The 22,354-nt window shown below is 36.2% G+C and overlaps 2 protein-coding genes across 2 annotated transcripts in view; both read left to right on the forward strand.

The window, feature by feature from the left end:
• Nucleotides 1–8,663, forward strand: part of LOC145679261 (phospholipase B1, membrane-associated-like) — a 45,657-nt gene extending 36,994 nt beyond the window's left edge. Inside the window, exons 3-4 of the mRNA XM_081749851.1 lie at nucleotides 5,208–5,434; nucleotides 8,652–8,663. Of these exons, the coding sequence (XP_081605977.1) occupies nucleotides 5,208–5,434; nucleotides 8,652–8,663 (239 nt within the window). The remainder of the gene's footprint in view (nucleotides 1–5,207; nucleotides 5,435–8,651) is intronic.
• Nucleotides 8,664–14,677: 6,014 nt separating this feature from the next.
• LOC145667338 (phospholipase B1, membrane-associated-like) overlaps nucleotides 14,678–22,354 on the forward strand; it is a 34,256-nt gene continuing 26,579 nt past the window's right edge. The window contains exons 1-2 of the mRNA XM_081734908.1: nucleotides 14,678–14,839; nucleotides 20,165–20,307. Coding sequence (XP_081591034.1) covers nucleotides 14,692–14,839; nucleotides 20,165–20,307 — 291 coding nt within the window. The 5' untranslated portion in view covers nucleotides 14,678–14,691. The remainder of the gene's footprint in view (nucleotides 14,840–20,164; nucleotides 20,308–22,354) is intronic.

Raw genomic sequence — 22,354 nt, forward strand, 5'->3', positions numbered from 1 at the left:
CTCACAAATAAAATTAGGACATTTTAGAAAACGAAACAATCAGAAAAAACCCTCCCAAAGTACTTTTCTAAATCCACTACTGAATATTTATAGCCTATAAATTAGTATTCAACCTTGTATCCGGAAAATTGTTGCTAAATCGTTCCACAGGTACAGTATAACAGAAATGTGGAAGTACGGTTTGACGGATATATTGAAAAACGTACGCTTTGACGGATATATAGAAAAACATAAGTTCAACTTTTGCGCTGAAAGCTAGAGTACTAAGCTCTAGGAAATGAAACACGGATGACAAACTAAAATGATCTAGAGAAGAAAAAAATGTCGATAACTCAAAAGTTAAAATAAAGTTAAATAGCCTCTAAAATTTCCCTCAAATACGACATTCTTCATGTTAGCTTTAATTCGTAAAACATATGCTCCATTCATTTTGATGGTGAATTTCAGAGCGAAATATGGCATTTAGGTCATGGAATTCTTATCTACTATAGAATATACTATAGGAAAGCTATTTAGTTAGAAAAATCATGAAAATGAAAAAAGCCAAAATTTCCAAAATTCTCGTTTTTTCCCTAAAAAGCCGGCTTTTTATGTAAAAAAGAAAACATCGATTCAAAAAAGCCGGCTTTTTTGCATCTCTAGTGCTAATACATATATCAATCTGCAAAACATTAAGTCAATCTGCCCATGGGAAGTGGATGAGAGGTTGCCTGCAAAAGTCGATTGGCATGACTTTCGGGCGGCCATATTGGATTTATCCTTTGCTGTCGGCCCGGCATATTTCACCAGTATTCCTCCGTGGCCCTCCTCTATATATGCGCAGTTTCCAGATCCCCGATTCTTGGGAGATAACCTTTACTTGTAAGTCTGCATGGTTTTGCACTAAAAAGTGTTGAGAGGGAAATAGTAGAAAACACGAACTTTTGAGGATATTATAGACAAGTTTGCAGCAGTTACGGCAAGAAATGCAGCATTATAATTTAGGTATTTAAAAAATACTCAGAAGTAAGTTTTAAAGTTGTTCATGTTGTAAACAGAACGCAGTAAAATGAATAAAATATTTTGAATAATGAAGTTTTATTATTTTTTTCCACATTTAAGTCACAACCATGCTTAATAAAGAAGTAAATAAGAAAAAATAGCATTGAAATAACATGAATGTAAGGGTGGAAATAGAGTAGGAAGGAATGAGCACAATTTTCCACTTGCTCTAGGCGCGTGCTCGGACTCGCCAGGGCAGGAGGGCAGGGATTCCTGTCGGGGCCCTCTCTCTCTCTTTCTCTCTCTCTCTCTCTCTCTCTCTCTCTCTCTCTCTATATATATATATATATATATATATATATATATATATATATATATATATATATATATCAGTGGCGGTTGGTACTATAAGTTGCATGGTTGTGCAACCGGATATTTTTTTTAATACTAAAAATATTTTTAAGTGTTAAAGTAGTGTGTCAGTAAAAAATAAACCTTTGCTCTTGAGCGCAAAACAGTATTGATGCATTTCTGAAAAAAGTCAATTAAAAAACGGAAAGAGAGAGATTTACCTTTCCAGTGGCAGCGAACGTTGCCACTGGAAGCAGTAACATTGAGCATATGGCAGCGAGCTCCTATCTCTTAACATGGGGAAGTGGATTTATTCTTGCAACGATCCTATCTTCGCGTATTGGTCCCTTGCGGTTGCATTTTCTTCCGCAACTGGTCAGCTTCTGTAATAGTTACGAATTCCTCCGCCTAGCAGCGCTTGACTCAATTGATAGGGTGAGGAAGATACAGACGCGTGGAAGAAAGAAGTTATTCCCAAAACATAAACTCGCAAAGAACAAATATAAGTCTGGTGGTAGCAGGGACGGATCCAGGCCAGAAGTTTGGGGGGCGGTCGTTCGAAGTCAATAGATTTCATTTAACATTTATGATACAAAGGTGAAAATTCTTGGGATAAGATTCATTTTTTTAAAAATCCTGTTCTGGGGGGGGGGTCAATCGAGTCTCCAAGAAGAAAATGTCTTACTACTGGTCTAATTCCTAGCTCTGTGTCTTTCGTGCACATGATTCCGTGTTCGATTTCCGGCGGAGAGCATAAATTAAAATCAAATCATTCAATTCCAATACTCATCTGTCTTCTTTAGCGTAATTTGCTGGAATGTTAAACTATTTTTTTTTCATTTTCAAAGGAAAACATCTTAGACTTCATGCTTCTTTACAGACAAAAAAATACGTGGTTCCTGAAAATGGACTTTTTGTTTCGTATATTTATACAAAGAAATGCTAACAAAATGCATATTGTCGGAGGAGAGAGGTGTTTCTGGACCCTAAAGAAAATAAAGCGGAAAATATTTGCTGTAGCAATGCTTTCTATTCAGAGAAACTAGGCGAGCAGCATTTCAGATTTCAATAAAGCCATAGAAAAATTTGAAGCCCGAGAGATCGAAGAAAGATCTTCCATTCTAAAATAATGCATAGTTTATATAATTAAATAATTTTGTTTAACTGCGTGCATGCAATTTTCTTGCTTTTTTTTCGGATTAACGCCATCATTCATGGCTTACAGCACATACTATATATTCGATTTATCTCGTGTTCAATAACATGAGTGTAGAGGTTTTGTATATAAATAGTGTATAAACGTACATTGATAGTGGTTGTTTGAAAAAAAAAGGAAATAGCTTATATATTAAATTAATATTAGAGAAATAATTTAATCAATAATATACAAATAGAGCTCAAAAGACTTTCCTCTTCATATTTCCTGAATATTTCTTGGATAAGACTCAAGAATGCTGGGGGAGGGGAACATTTGCGCGTAACTACATACCTTTGATATTGCAACATTGCAACCGGTGCTTGTAAAGACTACGAGCCGCTACTGATATATATATATTGAATAACATAGAAAGATGAAATATGTCTGCTGTTGGAGTAGGTAGTTGCTCGTATTTTGTTCCGTTCCCATGAGTTCGGTGGCACCAAGCATTGAATATAGTCTTGGGATCCGAAAGTAACAGTATATAATATAATACTGTTTTGGAGCCCTTCGTTTCAACAATAAGAAGAATGGGGCCCCAGCATCATATTGTCTAAATGTGTATTGGAGCCTCATGAATACCGAAATGAGACTGACTTTTATGAAGTCCTGCTGGAGCCTCCGTTAGTCGCAGTACTGGATCTAGAAATTTCTCCCTCCCCGCAAGAAAAATGGAAAGGGTCTCTCTATAGTCAATACTTTCTTAAATACTACATTTTAATGAAATATTCCTAGTGCTATATTCCCTATGGAACAGTTTCAAATACTTACGCAGTGCCGGATTTACGTATAAGCTAAACAAGCTATGGCTTAGGGCCCCACTGTTTTGTGGACCCCGAAAATCTGAAGAAAACTGGATATCCATTTCCAAAGTATAAGAAAATCAATCAATAAAATAAAACTTAAAATAAAACTGTAGGACGTAGCAACAGTGCTTCCTGTTGTGTAGGCTACTATGATGTAAGTAATGGTGCCCCTTCTGCTAGCCTGCTTCCTAAAATATCATTAGTTTATCCATTTCTGTATATAGGGTGTACGTTCACCTGGACATGTAAAGAACCCCATTACTTTCAACAGCTTAGGGCCCCACTAAATCTAAATCCGACTCTGTACTTCCGTATTACAAGAAATGCTTCCTCCTCGACTTCATCTCCGCAAACTCCCTTATAAGATCTCTCTTTTCAATGGTCGAAGTCCTCTCATGGTTGATTGCCAACATTTCTAAGTTGTTCATTCTCTTCTGTGTCATTGAACACCTTAAATAGCTTTTCATCCTTTTTAAGACTGAGAGTGACCTTTCAGCGGAAGCCACAGTCATGGGTATAGTCAGGAATAAAGCAAAAGTAGTCAAAACTTCAGGATAACTTGGGACAGTAGTATTAAACTAGACGTATAGTAATACCGCCAATTCAAGAACAGTGTTGATCTTTGAAATATTATTTTTAAGTCTAGTGCGAAGGGAAATTAATTCCAATGGTAGCGATGGTAATTTTTGGTTTTTCACTCTTAACTAAAATTTCTTCATCTGAAGGGCTCACAAGTACTTTCGGGAATATGATTGAAAATTCGTCAAGAAATGTCTGTAACGATGTAAAACGGTTTTCTATTTCATTGTACGCGATATCTAGATGTCTGTTGTAAACATTAACCCTGCCCTGAAGCAAGCTTCTGTGTCCGAAAACCGATTATCTACCAGTTCATCGAAGTGTTTTTCACTTTGGGTTGCCTTTTTCCTACGAACACAGGGTTGACTTTCGATTTCGCAGCTGTGGCCTCGTGTTATTTGATGGTATTCTTCTCTAATTTCTTCAGTTCCTCTCGGCTCTCTTCAAAAGTGCGTAAAGCTTTCTCAAGGTCAATTTGTTTAGTTTGTGAATATCATTCTTTTTGAAGTATTTTAAAAATCAGTATTTACAGGCAAGCTGCAGGGGGAAGTTTGAAAGCCCTTGGGCCCCTCCGGTTACGGTTTATAGATCCACGGGGTCTTGCGGCTTATAGATCCAGCACTGATTAGTTGTTTGACAAGTTATTGCAACACCATAAAGGAACAGAACAGACTCTATGGCTCTATTACCACGCGTAAATTAATAATAATAATAATAATAATAATAATAATAATAATAATAATAATAATAATAATAATAATAATAATAATAATAATGAGAAGAAGCCGGCATCCATTAGAAGGTGCGTAGGAAAGGGAAGATGGGGGCCCTCCAAATGAGGCTCCTGCCGGAGCCCTATACCTCCCAGTCCAAGACTGCCTAGAAGCAGTTAACGCTATATACGCCACTGATTTCAAATATGACATTTCTTCAAGAAAAGTTCCTTCCCAACAACCACAAATTCTCCCCAGGTGAAGATCTCTGTAATCAACACGATGGGAATTGCCTCAGTTTGCCTGCTTCTATAGCACCAGTTGGACCTAAAACGAAAACGAAGACCAAAACACCTAATTTTGAAATTTTTAAAGCACACAAAGCATACACAATTTTCCATTCGTTCCCAAAGATTGAAAAATTTAAGTTAGAAATGTATTAAGTCTACTTGTATTACCTACGTTCTTATGGTATGTTTCAAAAATAACACGTTTCATATAGAAAACATATTTCGTTACTTTACTAATCATCTGTTATCTATTACATTAACTGAACGAATGTACTTATTTGTATTTCAGGAGGTGCTAAAACGTGGAGAGAATATCTAACGTTGCCAAATATTTTGAAAGTATTCAATCCTCGCTTAAAAGGTTATTCAAGGAGTACTACTTTCTTCATGTCTGATGCACAACAGTTAAACCTTGCAAAATCTGCCAGGATTGATAGAGATGCCATAAGGATGTCCAAAACACTCGTTCAACGAATACGAAATAATCCAAAAATTGATTTTTACCATGATTGGAAGGTAATAAATGTGCGTAAATAGAGTAATATAAATTAATGATACAGGTCGTAAGATGGGCAATTTAGAAACATTTTAACCAGAAGAGTAGAATAGAGATTTATAGTTCTAAGTTTCTTCCTAAACAAGAGTTTAACAAAATATGGTGTTATAAACCCAGAAATTTATTTGTAAAGAATAAGGAATTTCAGGTCCCTCTATTTTTTTTTTCCAGCCTCCAAATATTTCCGAAAACATGTTTAATGAAACATGAGTGTTTCAATGAAGTGCTCGAACTTACAATACACTTCGCAAAGGTAATTTTTACACCTTTATGACATACTAATGGCTAAACTAAAATTTGTAAAAACTAACATCATATAAACTACGTAAATAAAAATGCATGCAAAATAAACTTTGAAAAACTTCATAAAGTATAGTGTAGTCGTCTTCTTGAATCAGATTTCTTGGAAAATTCGATTAGTATTTTGTGCTAGAGAGAGCGATCAACTAATCATGTCAAAATAAAGTCGGAAGCTTTTGAATTGAGTTGATTTTGAGTTTTAGTAAACGCCTAAAATCGAGAAATCGAAAAATGGCGGCAGCCGCTGCGTAGCTACGATATGTTTTAAACATCCAATGATTGTATTTTTGAAGTACCCTAATATAGGATAAACATTCATGAAAAAACTAGATTGTTTTGGAGATGGTCGAGCAGCACATGCTTGATCAGTTAGAATGGATTGGCTCATTGAAATAGTAAATTGATTGTCGTGAATGGGAGATGGGATAGTCGTTATATGTTAATCTTCAATTTAATAATTTAGCCAAATATGAAATAAAAATAAATGAATCTTGGAATTTTTGCTTCATATGTATGTTTTAGAATTAACTAATTCATATTGGACTTCCGCTGAGAAACATCAAAGAAATGTAATGACCGTGTCTATAGTGACAACTCCCTGTCACGACCCCTCTTCAGTTTTATTAGAAAGAGGGAAAGAGTAAGAAAGAAGAGAAGAAGGCAAGAGAAAGGAGAAAAAGAGGAAGAGGAAAGAAGAAAGGAAGAAGGAACTAGAGATAAAGGATTACTGGATAATTATGGAAATATGGTAAAGGAACTTGAATAGTTATTAAAAAGATGATTCATACTCGAATGTTATTACTTGAAGATCATTTCTGAAATGATCCTGAAGAGACATATGTTCCCTCATACTACCCCGACCTGGATTCAGGCAGTTGCCCTAACCCGGCCCAGGCGACGAGAAGTTTTAATTTAATCGTTTGCCTGTTATTTCCAAACGTTAAATAACCTTTATCCAGTATCTGAATATCCATGGTAGAGATCAAACACACATTTGAATTAGCCAAAGGAAAGAAAAAAAGTAAAAGTGATGTACATGTTTTCTACAAATAGAAGTTTTCAGATTCCTGAAAAGACTGTCGTTATTAAGGCTCATCTTGTTATTTTGGCTTTCCTCCCAGAGCTGATTTAGACTAATTTAGAATTAGTTATCTTTCATGTCCTCCGTCATACACCAATACATATAACATGCTATTACACACTTATTATAAACACTACCGTCATAAATCGAAATTAAATGCTACTTTGAAGTGAATGATGATAGAATTGGTGGTCTGATAATGTGGAAGCAAACCAGAGTACCCGAGAAAACTCACGAACACGATGTTGTCCACCACATACTTACTTGGCGGGTATCTAACCAGGGGCCTCACGCACGAGAGGTAAACGATCTACCACTGAGCCACCGTGCTCTCTAATGATACGTAGGCTCATTCCGGCATAAGGCATAATCATAGGCAATGACTTGATCGATAAGAGTCAGCAAAAAAAATCCGCTGAAAACCAGGATATTGCAGCCCACAGCATTCCAGAGGCGCAGCCATATTTTATGATTGGGCGAAGATACTGCGTATCATACGCCTCTTTGGACTCTGCCATGCATAAACGGGACATAAGGTGAAGAATGATTTATCCAACCTTATCACACGTTTCCATTCATCAGCAGTTCAGTACGTTCGCAGTATCATTAGCGTCGTGCTAAAGAGTTATGGCTCCATGTCAGTGATTTCGCAGGTGTAACTCAACCCCGTGTGCCTGTCATATAACTCGTGACAGACTGTGATTGTGTAAGGTATTCCTTGAGTTCCTCTGTCATTTTCACCGCAGTCGAACGATGACTTTTAGTGACAATCGGCTTTGATATTCAAGGACCTGTGATTTAGTTTGCATTGTTCCTCTTTGCCGATGTGTTTTTGCCGTAAGTTTCGCAGGCCGTCATGGCCTTAGTGATTGTCCCTTGCGACACACTCAATAAACTTGCCGCTTAAGTCATTCTCTTACCACATCACCGAGTGCTAACAATTTGCCTTCTTTGGAAATCAGAGCTATTACCCATTTTACACTATTACCTGTCTGATCAGTTGACACTGCTATTCTACTCATCCTCACGTAGTATGATGTTTATCCTAACACATTACTACTACCAACAGCCCGACATTGCGGTCTCCATCTAACCGTTGCCAACCCAGACATCCGACTCCAATATATATATATATATATATATATATATATATATATATATATATATATATAGTAGCATAAAATTTTATTGTAAGTTATTTTCAGAATATAGAATGTAAAGCCTACTCACTAAAAATTGGTCTTCATATTGTCTATTCAGTTAAAATATGAAACAAGTTATGCAAGATTTAATAATGTATTAGTATATTTAGATCTCCTTCCTGTTTGATTAAAATGTTCTGTACAGGGCAACATACAGCGCTTTTCCGGTAGATCCTTTTCCACAACGCTTCAAAAGAAACTTGATTTACCAGACAGGGAAAGGAAGCAAAGAAAAAGTAGACCCGGAAAAGGGATTAAAATGCCAGCATCTACTTTGAAGGAAAAGGGTTTTCAGAAGAACTGGTCTTACAATGGGAGTAAGCCTTCCTGCTTCTAGAATGTATACTTTTCTTTTAAAATTACTTTCCTTGTGCCTCTAACACGAACTCTATCCCTTTCAAATTGTACACTATTACAGCGCCAGATGTTTACATTTGAAAATAGGGAGAATTAAAGCTAGAAATTAAAAAGGAAAAAAGGCAACGGCCGACCTCCGATATGTGAGTGGGGGAGAGCGATCATTGATTAGCACATTGCGAATTCTGTTGTAACTGTTATTTTCTTAATCGAAGCTTTACTTTATCTTTGTTTTAGAGCCCTGGTTAGTGAGGCTATACTTCTTCAGAGCAGGAGACCCGGGTTCATTAATGTTGGGAGTTCTACTGGTTCGAAATGAAATGAAATGAAATGTTTGAGTTTTACGGCCCACGGTTATACCGGCTAGGCGAAGGGAGACGGTGATGATGACAAATGAATGAAATGATGGAATGTAGAAAGTGGAAGGAAACGGGAGAACCCTGAGGAATCCCACGTACACGGTGTTTGTCTACCACAAGTTCACTTGGCGCGAGCTGAGATCGAACCAGGAACCCCATGCACCAAAGGTGAACGCTCTACCACTGAGCCACCGCGGCCCCTACATCATCTGGTTCGAATGCCACATTAATCTGTACATGCACGTCCCATACTGCCGTGATGCAGAGTAGGAACGTTAAGTTTCAAATCAAAAAATGAAAATGAAATGAAATTTTTGAGTTTTACGTCCCACGGTTATGCCGGTTAGGCTAAAGGAGACGGTGAAGATGAGAGATGAATGAAATGGTGGAATGAAGAAAGTGGGAGGAAACGGGAGAACCCCGAGAAAACCCACGCACACGGTGTTTGTCCACCACAAAGTTCACTTGGCGGGAGCAGGGTTTGAACCCGAGACCCCTAGCACCAGAGGTGAACGCAGTTTCAAATCAACCAACTAGTAGGACCTGCACCTTTCCTTCAATTACGGATACTCTCTAATTGCTCTTTAAAACGCTGAGTGAACACCGTACTTGTAACGGATGCAATTTAGATTCCCCTCCAGCCCTTCCATCTAAGCACGGCAAGAACCAAGACTGCTTGATTCTAGCGACTTCACGGAAACTAATTGCCCACAAGACCAGAAGTACTTTTTTAAATTCCAGATGAGAGGAGACGAGAAATTTCACAAGTCTTGGAGGCAGCACTTGTTCACTCAAGATTTAGTCTCAAATATTGTTTTAGTGTTGCATGATTCATAGATTTTTTTTAAAAAAAAACTATAATTTGATGAAGTGATTGTACGAACATAAAGAAGAGCATTTATGAACTTTTAAAGATATGCAAGTCATTACATAATATACTCCAATAATAAATATGGTATAAATGATGTTATATCACGCCCTTCGTGGACCTCTCGTGACGTGGAAGGATTCTGAATTTGCTACATGAAATTAAGAAAAAGTAGGGTTAAATTCTGTATATTAAATGTAAAAAGCGAGACAAAAAAAAAAAAAAAACATTTCGATAATCGAGACGGTAAAGATTTTTTCAAGAATAGAGACGAGACTTTTATAAAATTTACGAGATCAGAGGAGAAAAATTACTTCTCGTCCCGACTCGTGAGCAACATTACTGTTAGACCAATGTGGCCAGGAAGTAGACTTGAAAGCAGAAAGGGACGGAAATAAGTGGGTGGCTATTCGAAGCGTTCGCAACGCGTTTTTATTGCTCATGCGTACGTTTGGAATACGCTGACCATCTATTTTAGTGCTTGGCTATTTGAGAAAGCGTTTCGGATGCGTTACTCCCCGCAGCGAACGCGATCAAGGTGGCTACTCAGTAATTTTACTTCCGCCAGAGTTATAAATCATACTGTGAGCCAGTCAGGATTTCCAGGTCTTTTTTGCCAGGTCCAGGTCCATAATAGCAGAGTTCCAATACTGTACACAAAGCATCTTTCAAGCAGCTGTTTCTTGCTAAAATCCCTTACCTGGCAGCAAGCCTTTCCTTTTTTCCTTCCTTTAAACATGTTTTAAACAGCAGGTGGTCTATCGTTCCGAAACGCACCAAATACGCTCGAGCTGATGTTTTCTCTGCGTTTTTATTGCTTTCGCGTTTGCAGCGCATTGTGATTTGCCATCCATATTTAAATATATGGTCAGCGTGTTCCAAGCGTACGCATGAACAATAAAAACGCTTTGCGAATGCTTCAAATAGCCGCCCTGTAAATATGGATGGCTAATCATAATGCACTGCAAACACAAAAGCAATAAAAACGCGCAGAAAATGTCGGCTCGAGCATATTTCGGAACAATAGACCGCCTGTTTTTTAAAAGATGTCTTAAGGAAGGAAAGACGTGTTTCCAGGCAAGGGGATTTTTAGCAAGAAACAGCTGCTTGGAAGATGCTTTGTGCACAGTATTGGAACTCTGCTATTATAGACCTGGACCTGGCGAAAAGATCTGGAAACCCTGACTGGCTCATAGTATGATTTATAACTCTGGCGAAAGTACACTTATGTTGGAATTCTTATAATCAGACGTAAGGTATTGTCAAGATGAGTGAACTTTCTGTAGAACTGTGCTGCATTTTATAATTTTATTTCGATGAAGGCCCAAATGCTCCGGAGTTCCTTAAAGAAATTTCTGCTGTTTATGAGCAAAATACGTTATAAAAGAAGCAAAAGCCTAAAGATGGTTCGGTCGCTTTCGTTCTGGAAATTTCGATGTACAAGATGCTCCTCACAGCAGGTGACCATTCACAGAAAAAGTGGATGATATTTTGGCAAAAGTCGAGCAAGATTGGCATGTAAACAATCATGATGTCGCAATGACGTCCATCACAAAAGAGTGTTAAACCATTTAAAAAGGCTGGCTACAAAAGAAACCTCGACGTCTGGGTGCCACATGATCTGACTCAAAAGCAATTATTCGATCTAATTTCTATCTGCGAATCTCTACTGAGACGTAGCAAACTCTATCTATATCTGCTGCGGTTGATCACGGGTGATGAAAAGTGAATAAACTATGACAACAATTTACAAAAAGATCGTAGTCGAAGCGAGGAGAAGCTTCACAGTCTGTTGCAAAGCTCACACTGACGCTCAGGAATATTATGCTGTGCGTACTTGGTGCAATTCGAAGATCATCGTGCATCAGGAGATGCTGCCAAAGGGCAGAACTTGCCAACAGAAAATGTATCGTATACCACGCTGACAACGCCAGACCGCATACATTTTTACGGCCCGTCATAAATTGAAAGAACTTGGCTGGGAAGCTTGAATGCATCCACCGTATAGCCGCCACCTGGTACCATCAAACAACCACTTGTTTTGGTTTTTACACAACTCTCTGAACTGTGTTAGTTTCAAAGACAAAACCACGTGTCACGATTTTTTGACTCACCATCTTACCATTACCATTTTTTTTTTTTTTTTTTTTTTGCAAGAAGTAAAACTTATGTGTAATATCACCTTATTATGGTATTCATAATTAATCAATAAGCCAATTACTTTTTTTTTATTGCTGTGACATTTGAAATGAAGTTTTAATAATAAAAAACACATACACAGAGCATAACGAATAACAATAGGACTTTAATATTTTATTGCAAAACCATATAAAATAACGTTTTAATAGCAAAAAATCCTTCTCCACTCCGTCCCTAAAATTTGCCGCTCAGAGGCAGCTGCCTAATTCGCCTGTATGGCAGAGATGACCTTGTATGCGATCACTAGGAGCGGAAGTTCATAAAATTTCATCTTTTTTCTGGAATCTCGGACACAATGACCATCAAATACACATAATATTACATTTCGTTTTGAAACAAAAAAATGATAAAGTGATTTTTTTTTTTTTTTTTTTTTTTGCATGTTTTGCCAATTTTCAGATTTTAAGTCACTTCTTCCGACTTTAGATAAGTTTTTGTCATATTTCTCAAGTTTCGGTAATTTTTCGTCATTTTTCATGTCTCGGTAACTTTTCATTATTTTTTCATTTAATTTTGGTGATATGCTCGAGACTTTGCACCAAAATAAACACACTTTCTCATACGATGACAATTTACAAGCAAAAGAAATAGGATCTGAGCTTCACACATTAGTCTTTGTTCTTACGTTGCCATGGCAAGGGTGATGTACTGCAACCATATGTAAGGTAAATGGAAAAACTTAAAGTTTACATTTTCATTAATTATTTTCAAGATTAATTTGTATGTATAACATTTTAAAAATCATTTCTGACGTTTAAATTTGTTTCTTAAAGTATAAAACAGCCCTCCTAAAGGAGAGAAAGTTTTAAAATTAGCATGTTGCCCACCAAACTATGGTTGAGGTGAACAAGAAGACTTTTTCGACTGTCTGTACCTTGGTGAAAATAGGCAGTGTGTTTAGGAAGTCGCAGATTATCACTTTTCGAGTTTTCATATACAATTTGTTAATTTCACAAACAATTATTATCCAATTCATTTGGAAGCATTATATCTTTATGTTTTTATTATTATTATTATTATTATTTCTCTATGCAATCACGCGCAGGACATGAAAACACACCACGATACGTAGTGGACCGAGATGCGCGGAAAATAAGACCATTTTACATTGAATAATTTGCTGTGTTTTAATCATTAAATAAAATTTATATTTTATTTTGTTAGTTTCATTTAAAATCAAACTTTCATGTTTCAACTGAAGAAGCTACCTTATTTTTTCTGGTATCTCTGACACAATTCCACCATTTGGTATGTTTTCCCCGGATGTCCAATATACAATGCAACCCGGAGTTTGGGATAGTAGAACTTTTGAACCTAAAGTGTTACACAATTAATGGTTATACCAAAATGAAGCTTTGTTCATGCATATATTTTTAAACTAGGAAGCAACGATTGAACTATACTAGAAACCACACAGTGTTGCCAGATGTAACCGAAGGTATAAATCAATATTTTTGCAAAACATGTAAATTGATTCATAACTCATACGTATGGATGTTCTGTTGTTAATTTTCAATTTGTTTAGTTGGAGTAGCTTGAAAACTATGGAGCAGAAAAAAGAATTTTTCATTTCCACCGATAACTAATTGGATGAGGCCTCTGTAAGGGGGAACTAGGAAAATCGTAGTTTTCATAAATTAACACTCTGAATTGGCAACATTACTGATGTTTCAGTGCATCAAAAGGTGTGTTAAGAATTTGTCTACATTATGCAATTCCTGAAAACAATGAAAAAGAAACTTTGAAATTATAATGATAAAACTTGTACTTACATGCACAAGGCAACACTGCTACTACCATGTAATGAGTTGTCAGCTCTACAGCAGATGCTGGAAGTGCCCCCTCTTTTGATTCAAACACTGGTTCACACGTTTCACCACGTTGGCAGCAGCTTTACGAAGAGTAGAAGTGTTAATGTTCTTAATGGCACTGCGAATGTTTGTTTCCAGGTCTTGTATACTTGGAGGATTGTTTTTGTATACTATTTGCTTTAAGTAGCCCCAAAGAAATGAATAGCATAGAAATGTATCGCTTCAGGTTCAAAAGTTCTACTATCCCAAACTCTGGGTTGCATTGTATATTCGACACCCTGTAGTACTCTTTTAAAATTACGGTTACAAATTTAAATGTGATTTTCACAATTTTTAGGTCATTTTCCACAATTTTTAGGTCATTTTCCACAATTTTTAGGTAATTTTTTCCATGTTTTTAGGGCATTTTATAGGGCATATATCTATATTTTTAGGTCATAAACTTTCGCCCTCTAGTAATTACAGTTGGTACAGTGGAAGTAATATTTACTACTTCTTACTTCCACCACAACACTAAGACAGGGAGAGAAAAGCCTTCTTTTAATGGTTCGTACGTAAAGGAAGATTTGTAGCGGTAAGCTTATAGTTGATATTCTTTTATTGTCCTTAAGTTAGTCACTTAAATTCAAAAAGGTGATACGGAGCGAAGTGAAGTCCCTTAATATTTCGAAATGCAATAATAGACCTACTTTGTATATATATACATAGCATTGTAACACATTTCTTAATGGTACTATTCTTTTTAACTATTATAGACATCTATTAAACTCAGTAAGATATTACTAACGTGCGTGCAATGGAAACCGTTACTCAACTGCACACTGGAACTCAAGGTTTTATACGTTAGCTGAATTTATTGCAGCAATCATTAATGGCATGAATGGCGTAGATATGTTTATAATATATATATATATATATATATATATATATATATATATATATATATATATATATATATATATATATATATATATATATATATATATATATATATATATATTGCTAGAATAACTGCGTCTTTCTTGCAGGTAATAACAATTATGATTGGTGCTAATAATTTGTGTTCAATGGTGTGCTTTGACCATGAAAAGAACTCAGCAGAAAATCATCAAACAAGTCTTCGCAATACATTGGATTATCTTGAGAGAAATCTTCCAAGGACATTTGTTAATCTGCTTCCTGTTATTGGTAAGTTTCTGGTAACACTGGGAACAACTGTTATAATTATTGCATTGTTTCTGACTTTTCTTTAACATAGTACGAGGCAAGAAGTGATTGCAGTATACAGTATACTAATATTTAAAAGAATATTTACAATTAAAGGTTTTTGAAGAAAAGTCAGTTTCACAAAAATCTGACACAAAATGTTACACAGCTCAATTGAACCACTGTTGTTAGTATAGAGAATGTGATTATTGAAATCTTTAAATTTTACGTTCCACAATTATGCCGGGTAGGCCAAAAGAGACGGTGATGATGAGAACTGATGAAAATGATGGAGTGAGAGGAAACGGAAGAATCCCGATAAAAACCACCCTCACGGTGTTTGTCCACCACAAAACATAGCGCGAGCTGGACAAAAAGAACCCCATGCACCAGAGATGAACTCTCTACCACTGATGTTAGTATTGAGTCATTATCATCATCATAAAAGATTCCTTGTAGCTATGTGGTTACGAGTCTGGTGGGAGTCTATATGATTCGGATCCCACCTTAAGCTGTAGATCTAGGAGCCTTCGGTGCTTGAAAGAGATGTTAAACCTAAAGTCATCCCATCTGTCAACATTGACAGTGTCACTTGTCTCTAATCTGGGAACTTCTATGTACTTGTATTTATCAATCCTTATTATTTTATTTATCAATCCTTTGCTAACAACATCTTAACGTAAAAAAAATATCTACTCCAGAGATACATGACGTCACTTCTTTTAAACATTGCACACTTCAAGCTCCTCTGCTTCCCGCTTGTAAATCATGCATCCATTTTGTCCCGTCTGCGTCTACAAATGCAGCATTGAATTCTCAAATCCTAATAATAATAATAATAATAATAATAATAATAATAATAATAATAATAATAATAATAATAATAATAATAATAATAATAATAATAACAATTTGGTTTGCTTTATGCGTTTTTGAAGGCCGTATTGTGCAGTGAAATAGCATTCAGCATTCATTTAAAAAATGTAAAGAATTTTAATTTGTATAATTTTTAGTTTTCAATAACTTTGAGATCTCGAATAGGAGTAGGAAAGACATACATGTAGCGTCTGAAGTTAAGTTGCAATTGCTCATTACAAATGGTGCTTTATTAATAACTCAATAGTTTATTACTGTCAATAGCTTGCACCTCGTCTTGTCACTCTTCATATTCCTCTCTCCAGGCAGTGTGCATCTAGATTGGGAATCATTGACCAACTCCAATACCACACATCAAGTACAATCAAGCATATATATATTATAACGTCCAGAGAATAGAATTTCTTTCCAGTGCTCCACATAACATTTATACTTCATCTTAAGGAAGTATATTGTTCAGTATATTGCTCAGATAATGGTGCAGCATCAGCACCTTAAATTATTTTCAGTTCTTTTGAAAATGGTGGGCACATTCCATACTTCCCAATTTAAATTTCGGGAACACTATTTGATACAACTTAAAGCTTTAAGAAATGTACATAATTTCTGGAGGCCCTAATAATAGACATTTTGCTGAAATTAGTCCAGATCACTTTTCGTTCCATTTAAGATTTTTTTTTTCTTTAGTGTGGTGAACCTATTCCATACTTTACTTACACATTTGTGCATGTATCCTATCATGTGGAGTAAGAACATCTATCTTGAAGTTGACCCCTCGAACGGTGGACTGTATAAATGGGAGAAGTTACTCCTCTGATCCCACTACAAGTTACAGCACTGAATGGAAGGCCATATTTCATTACTCTATAATGGTGTTGTTTACAGTGCGTTCGAGATTTAGTTTTAATCCTGCTCCCTCCCTCCCCCCCAAAAAATTCGACTTGTTTATTGCAAATTTGTATGGAGAATGTAGCTAGTGTAAGGATCTTGTTTTCAATCTCTAAATGAAACAATGAGAACATAATTAATAAAATTTGCTTCATGAATTTATAGTATGTATTATACTTACTTACCTGTTGTCTAATACAGGGTATCCAGAATGGGACTGGCGGTTTTTAAAAGTGTATAGTTTTAATATGGTCAGAGATACAGAAGGAAAAAAATCATACTGAAGGAAAACTCAAAAAGTTTTGTTCAGCAAATTTTCATACTTGAACAACTACCGGTGATGGCGCTAGTATCGCCCATAAACAGAAATGGCGCCGGCAGTCGAAAAGGCGCAATGCGTGTGGTGGTTTGCAGAGACAAAAAGTGTTCAAGTTCGCCGAAACTTTCGACGTGTTTACCACAAGGATCCTCCATCACGCAACAGTATCCAGGCGTGGAAAGATTAATTTTTATCAACGGGTAGTGTAGTGAAACAATATAGCGGTAGTAAATCGCGTTTGTCAGAAGAAAATGTGGAAGCAATAAGAGAGTGTTTCTCACGTAGCCCGAGGAAGTCAATTCGCGCAGCGAACAGGCAATTGGCAATTCCAAAGTCAACAGTGCACGATGTGGTACACAAACGACTACGTTTGCGCGCGTATAAGGTGCAATTGTTGCAAGAAATTAAGCCCAACGATAAGCCACAGAAAGCAGCATTTGCTACCGAAATTCTGAACAGGATTGATTATGACCATAATTTCCTATTGAACGTTGTTTTCTCTGACGAGGCAACTTTTCACTTGTCTGGCTGTGTTAACAGACACAATGTTAGGATATGGGGATCTGAGAATCCGCATGCGTACCTAGAACATTCTAGAGACAGTCCCAAATTGAATGTTTGGTGTGCTTTAACACATAATGCAGTTATTGGTCCCTTCTTATAACAGGAAATGTGTTCTTAGACATGCTTCAACACTTTGTTGTTTCCCAGTGACAACATTTGCAACCTCAAGTGATATTCCAATTAGATGGTGCCCGCATTGGAGCCTACAAATGAGGAAGACTTTGATACTGAATTTCCTGGCCGTTGGATAGGCCGTGATGGGCCAATTAGGTGGCCTCCATCATCTCCTGATGTTACCCTCTGGACTTCTTCCTGTAGGGGGTATGTGAGTGAAAGACCTTGTGTATTCTGGTAAAAAGGTCTTGATGAACTGAAGAACCGTATAGGAATACGATTACTTCAGTAACATCTCAGATGTTACAGATTACATGGAGAGAGATTGAGTTCAGGCTAGATATTGTAAGATTTACAAAGGAGCTCACGTGGAGTTACACTGAGTTAGAATGACTTGTAAGCAAGGCCAAATAAACCTTTTGAGTTCTTTAAAATGCATTTTTTTTTTCTTTTGTATCTCTGACAATATCAAAACTATACACTTTTAAAAACTGTCAGTCCCATTCCGGTCACCCTGTATTACCGATAATATAAAAATGGCTTTCAAACTTAATGTTTACAGTAATGTTTTCTACTATATTTAAAAATAAATAGTAAATCAATGTTAAAGCAATAGTAGTTTATGCGAATTTAGGTCAATACTTATACAACTAGAGGGATAGCGTAATTTCATGGTAGCATTTTCTAAATATTTAAGAATCACTCAGGAGCAAGATTTTTTTAAAAAAATTTTAATTATCTAAGCATACGCACCTACAATTTTAGAAACAAACATGGCCGCCGCTAGCCATTGCTATAAAACTGTCTTGTTTACTTAGCACTTTAATAAATTATGATAAAAGTAAATAAGATTAACAGAAATCTTTATAATTTTTGTATCATCGTCATCCATCATAGATATGCAGCCATTATTGACAGGTTACTTGCTGCAACTGAGAAGCTTCCATGCTCGACGGTCTTCAGCTTCGCCTTCACTAACGATTTTCCAGTTTCGATACTTCCATCAACTGTAACCTCCTTCGCTTCCTCCCTCCTTTTCCTGTCTCCGTACACTCTAGTACATTCCTTATGATACAGTTTCTTCTCAGCCAATGAACCAATCAGTTTCTCTTTCTCTTTTCAATTACATCTAAACTGATTCATTTCTCCCCCTCATATTAGTTTTACGCTCAACCCAGCTAATTTTCTCAATTCTTCTTCACACTCACATCTCGAAAGCTCCCAGGAGTTTTTCATCGCCTATGTGTAATGTCCATGTTTCTGCCCCATACAGTACAATACCCTACACGTAATATTTTATGAGTCTTTTTCTCAACTCTTTATTCAGAAATGAAATGAAATGAAATCTTTAAGTTTTATGTCCCACGATTATGCCGGTTAGGCTAAAGGAGACGGTGATGATGAGAGATGAGTGAAATGGTGGAATGAAGAAAGTGGGAGGAAACGGGAGAACCCCGAGAAAACCCACGAGCACGGTGACTCTTTATTCAGATATCGATAATTAGACACATGTTCTATTCTCCACTCCCTCCTACTTTTATATCTGACACCGATCGCTTCATTCCAATCACCATGAATATTCTTTGTGAGAAGTCTGCAATTCATATGTTCGACTCTTTCATGTTCTAAGAATAAAGAAGCTAGTCAAAGTTGACTCACTTGCCGCCAATGCACTTGTTTGATATACTAAGCACTATTGTACAGTTGTCACATATCTATAACTGTCTTCTTGTAAGAATATAATTTGATAATGATTTTGCAGGGTACTTTTAATACTGATACTATCAGTATAATCGGGAAATGTATGTTTGTGGTAAATTTCATAGAAAAAGAATTATAAATACGAACGAAAATTAGAATGAGTAAAACAAAATGTTACTAAATGGACAAGGAGGTTTTATTTTCGTTTTATTGTTCTTATTTACTGCTCTTTTGACATGAAATTTGCCACATACATGTCTTTGTCGATTATACACATACTGACATTATAAAAAATACCGGACGAAATCGTTATCAAATTATATTCCTACAACAACATATTTATAGACATGCGACAATAATTTGGGACATGAGTGTACCATGGGCACCCGAAGGTGGGTCAGGGTTGGACCCGGGCCCCTCCTTAGCTCACGAAAATGTACACGTAATGTAGCAAACCACGTATATTAAATACCAGACGTAATATAGCAACTGTGGAGATGGGCCCCCATAGAAAATTTTCTTCAGGTGCCCCTGCTATATACGTATATATTAAATCAACTCAATAGGTTTCTGACTGATATTCGGTATCTGACGTCTGTTAACAGCTAGCTAATCAAATTACGGTACTATATCACTTGATGAAAAGCTTAAATACTTGCATGCGCTGACAGAGGCTTGCTATAACAATTGATAGGTTATTACTTATATATTTTCGATATGCAGGTCACAATTGAAGAACTTCATTTACAGTAACTTTATTTAAAAAATAAGTATTGAAGTACTAAAGTAATTTTTACATCTTCTTTGTGATCTGTCACTTAAAATTAACTTCTATTCTATTACAGATATAACTATTGCAAGATTAAATGAACCAAGTAATCTAGCATCTTGTGTTTTAGCTAATGACCTGTTTTGTAAGTGCGCAAAGTATTTGAAGGACAAAGCAACCAATGTCTCTCGACAGTATCAAAAGGCTGAAGAAGAGCTGGTATGATTGTAGTAGAAACTTTTGTTTTAATTGGGTTGATTACAGGACCAACTTCTTTAAAACTAGAAATAAGTTAATAACCTGTATGTTTATAACCTAACCTATACGTTTATATGTCAATATTATCGTTTTTAACGCAGAATATGTTTTACAGTGGAACCTGGATAATTCGAACTTCTGTAATTCGAAAACTTCTTTATTTCGAATTTTTCTCTTGGTCCCTAGAATTTTATATACAAACAATGCTTTAAAAAAATCATGGTTAATTCGAATTATAATCTGGATAATTCGAAGTTTTTGCCGTGTGAATCTAAAAGGAGGTCAAGTCATCGGGTCGGATTTTCCAAGAAACGGATGAAGATACGTACTGTAGCAGGCTTTCCGCCCCGCCCGCAGGCTACTCAGCTTGAAGGCCGAGGCAGCGAAGCACATCACGCAACTCAGACGGTTTTTGGAAAGCAAAAATGAAGTAAGTGATGAACTATTCCGTTCCTTGAATTTGTTAGATTCGTTTGTAATGACCGAGAGACGAAATTCTAGGAAACAAGCAAAGATCTCAGCATTTTTTGAAAAATGTTGATTTTTTGAGTCTCATGACAGTTATTTGTCTATTAATACAGTAATATTCTTTTCTGTTTTTATGATTTTTTCAATGTTCATGCATGATACAGTGCTAGTGTATGTACTGTACGTACGTATTATAGTACAGTATTTTACTTCATATTGTATTAACCTATGTTTTTTCTAGTTTTACAATGAGTGTATGGTACTTAAAACACTTATTACTAGCTCCAATAATGGTCTTTATGTTAAAACCTGAACTATGATTGTTTATTTCACCCATTTACAAAAACTTTTCTAATTCGAATTTTTGTATAATTCGAATTTTTCTACTGGTCCCTTGAAGTTCGAATTATCCAGGTTCCACTGTATTAGCGTAAAGTTTGACTATTTTCTGTAGATAATGCGTGCAATTAGGTTAGCTTGTGTATTTCTAAAAGTTTGGCCAAATTGTTTACTTTTTTAAAAAATATTGTGATTAATAAGAATAATTGACTCAGAAATGAATGCTAAGAAATTGTTGTTTCGACAACCTCGTAATCTGAGAAATTAACTACGGAAAGAAGTCAGGCAGCAATTAGACACCTTTCCATTGAATGGCATGTTAACATTCTCCACAGAATATTCATTTGTCGCAAGATATGATGTCACTTGACATTATTTGGGTATACAGTATATTCAGTAGCACGTTCAGTAAATGTTGCAAACTACAACTGAACATATTAAACTGGCGGGAACGAGAATTTCTTTTCTTTTCTTTTGGGAGGGGGAGGGAGGAGGAGAGCCCGAAGTTGGAAACGTTTTACCGTTCTTCTGCAATGTAAAAATTAATATTGTTCTAACTAGTAGGTTATGTTTTGCTATATTGTATGTTACATACTAATACACTTTGTAAAGCTTAATTGATTACAAGCGTAGAGGGCTACCCCGTGTATGTTTAGGGCCAACTTTTTTAAAATTAGGAATAATTTTATACCTGATAAGACATCAATACTATCGTCTTTAACACAGAATATTGACTGTTTTCTATAGGTAATGCATGTAATTAGGTTAGCTTGTGTGTTTCTTACCGCACGCAGAATGAACTCTTCCGACCTTGGTCAGGTGCATCTGTCAGTGAAGAGTGTGAGCTGTGCAGAAATGGAGTGGGTCAGTGGGTCAAGTGGGTCAAATTCTCTGAGTGGGTCACTGAGTCGTGGGTCAACATCATGTGACTCACTGCGACCCACCACCCACCATTACCCACTACGATCCGCCACTCACCACGACCCACTGCAACTCACTTTGTTCAATACATTGTAGACAGTGTCTTCTGAACACTTGTGAATTTTCCTACGTTTTACTTTCAAGGCCTCTATTTCATACCTTTTCCATTTGTTTCTGTCTACTTACCTGAGATGAATATATCTAAGTTTAAAAAGAACTTCAGACGCTTTTGGATATTGATATTTGTAATTGTAATAATAGCAATAGGACTTAATACTAC

Source organism: Thermobia domestica, chromosome 1, assembly GCF_964235325.1.
Source record: "Thermobia domestica chromosome 1, izTheDome1.hap1.1, whole genome shotgun sequence".
Lineage (NCBI taxonomy): Eukaryota > Metazoa > Arthropoda > Insecta > Zygentoma > Lepismatidae > Thermobia > Thermobia domestica.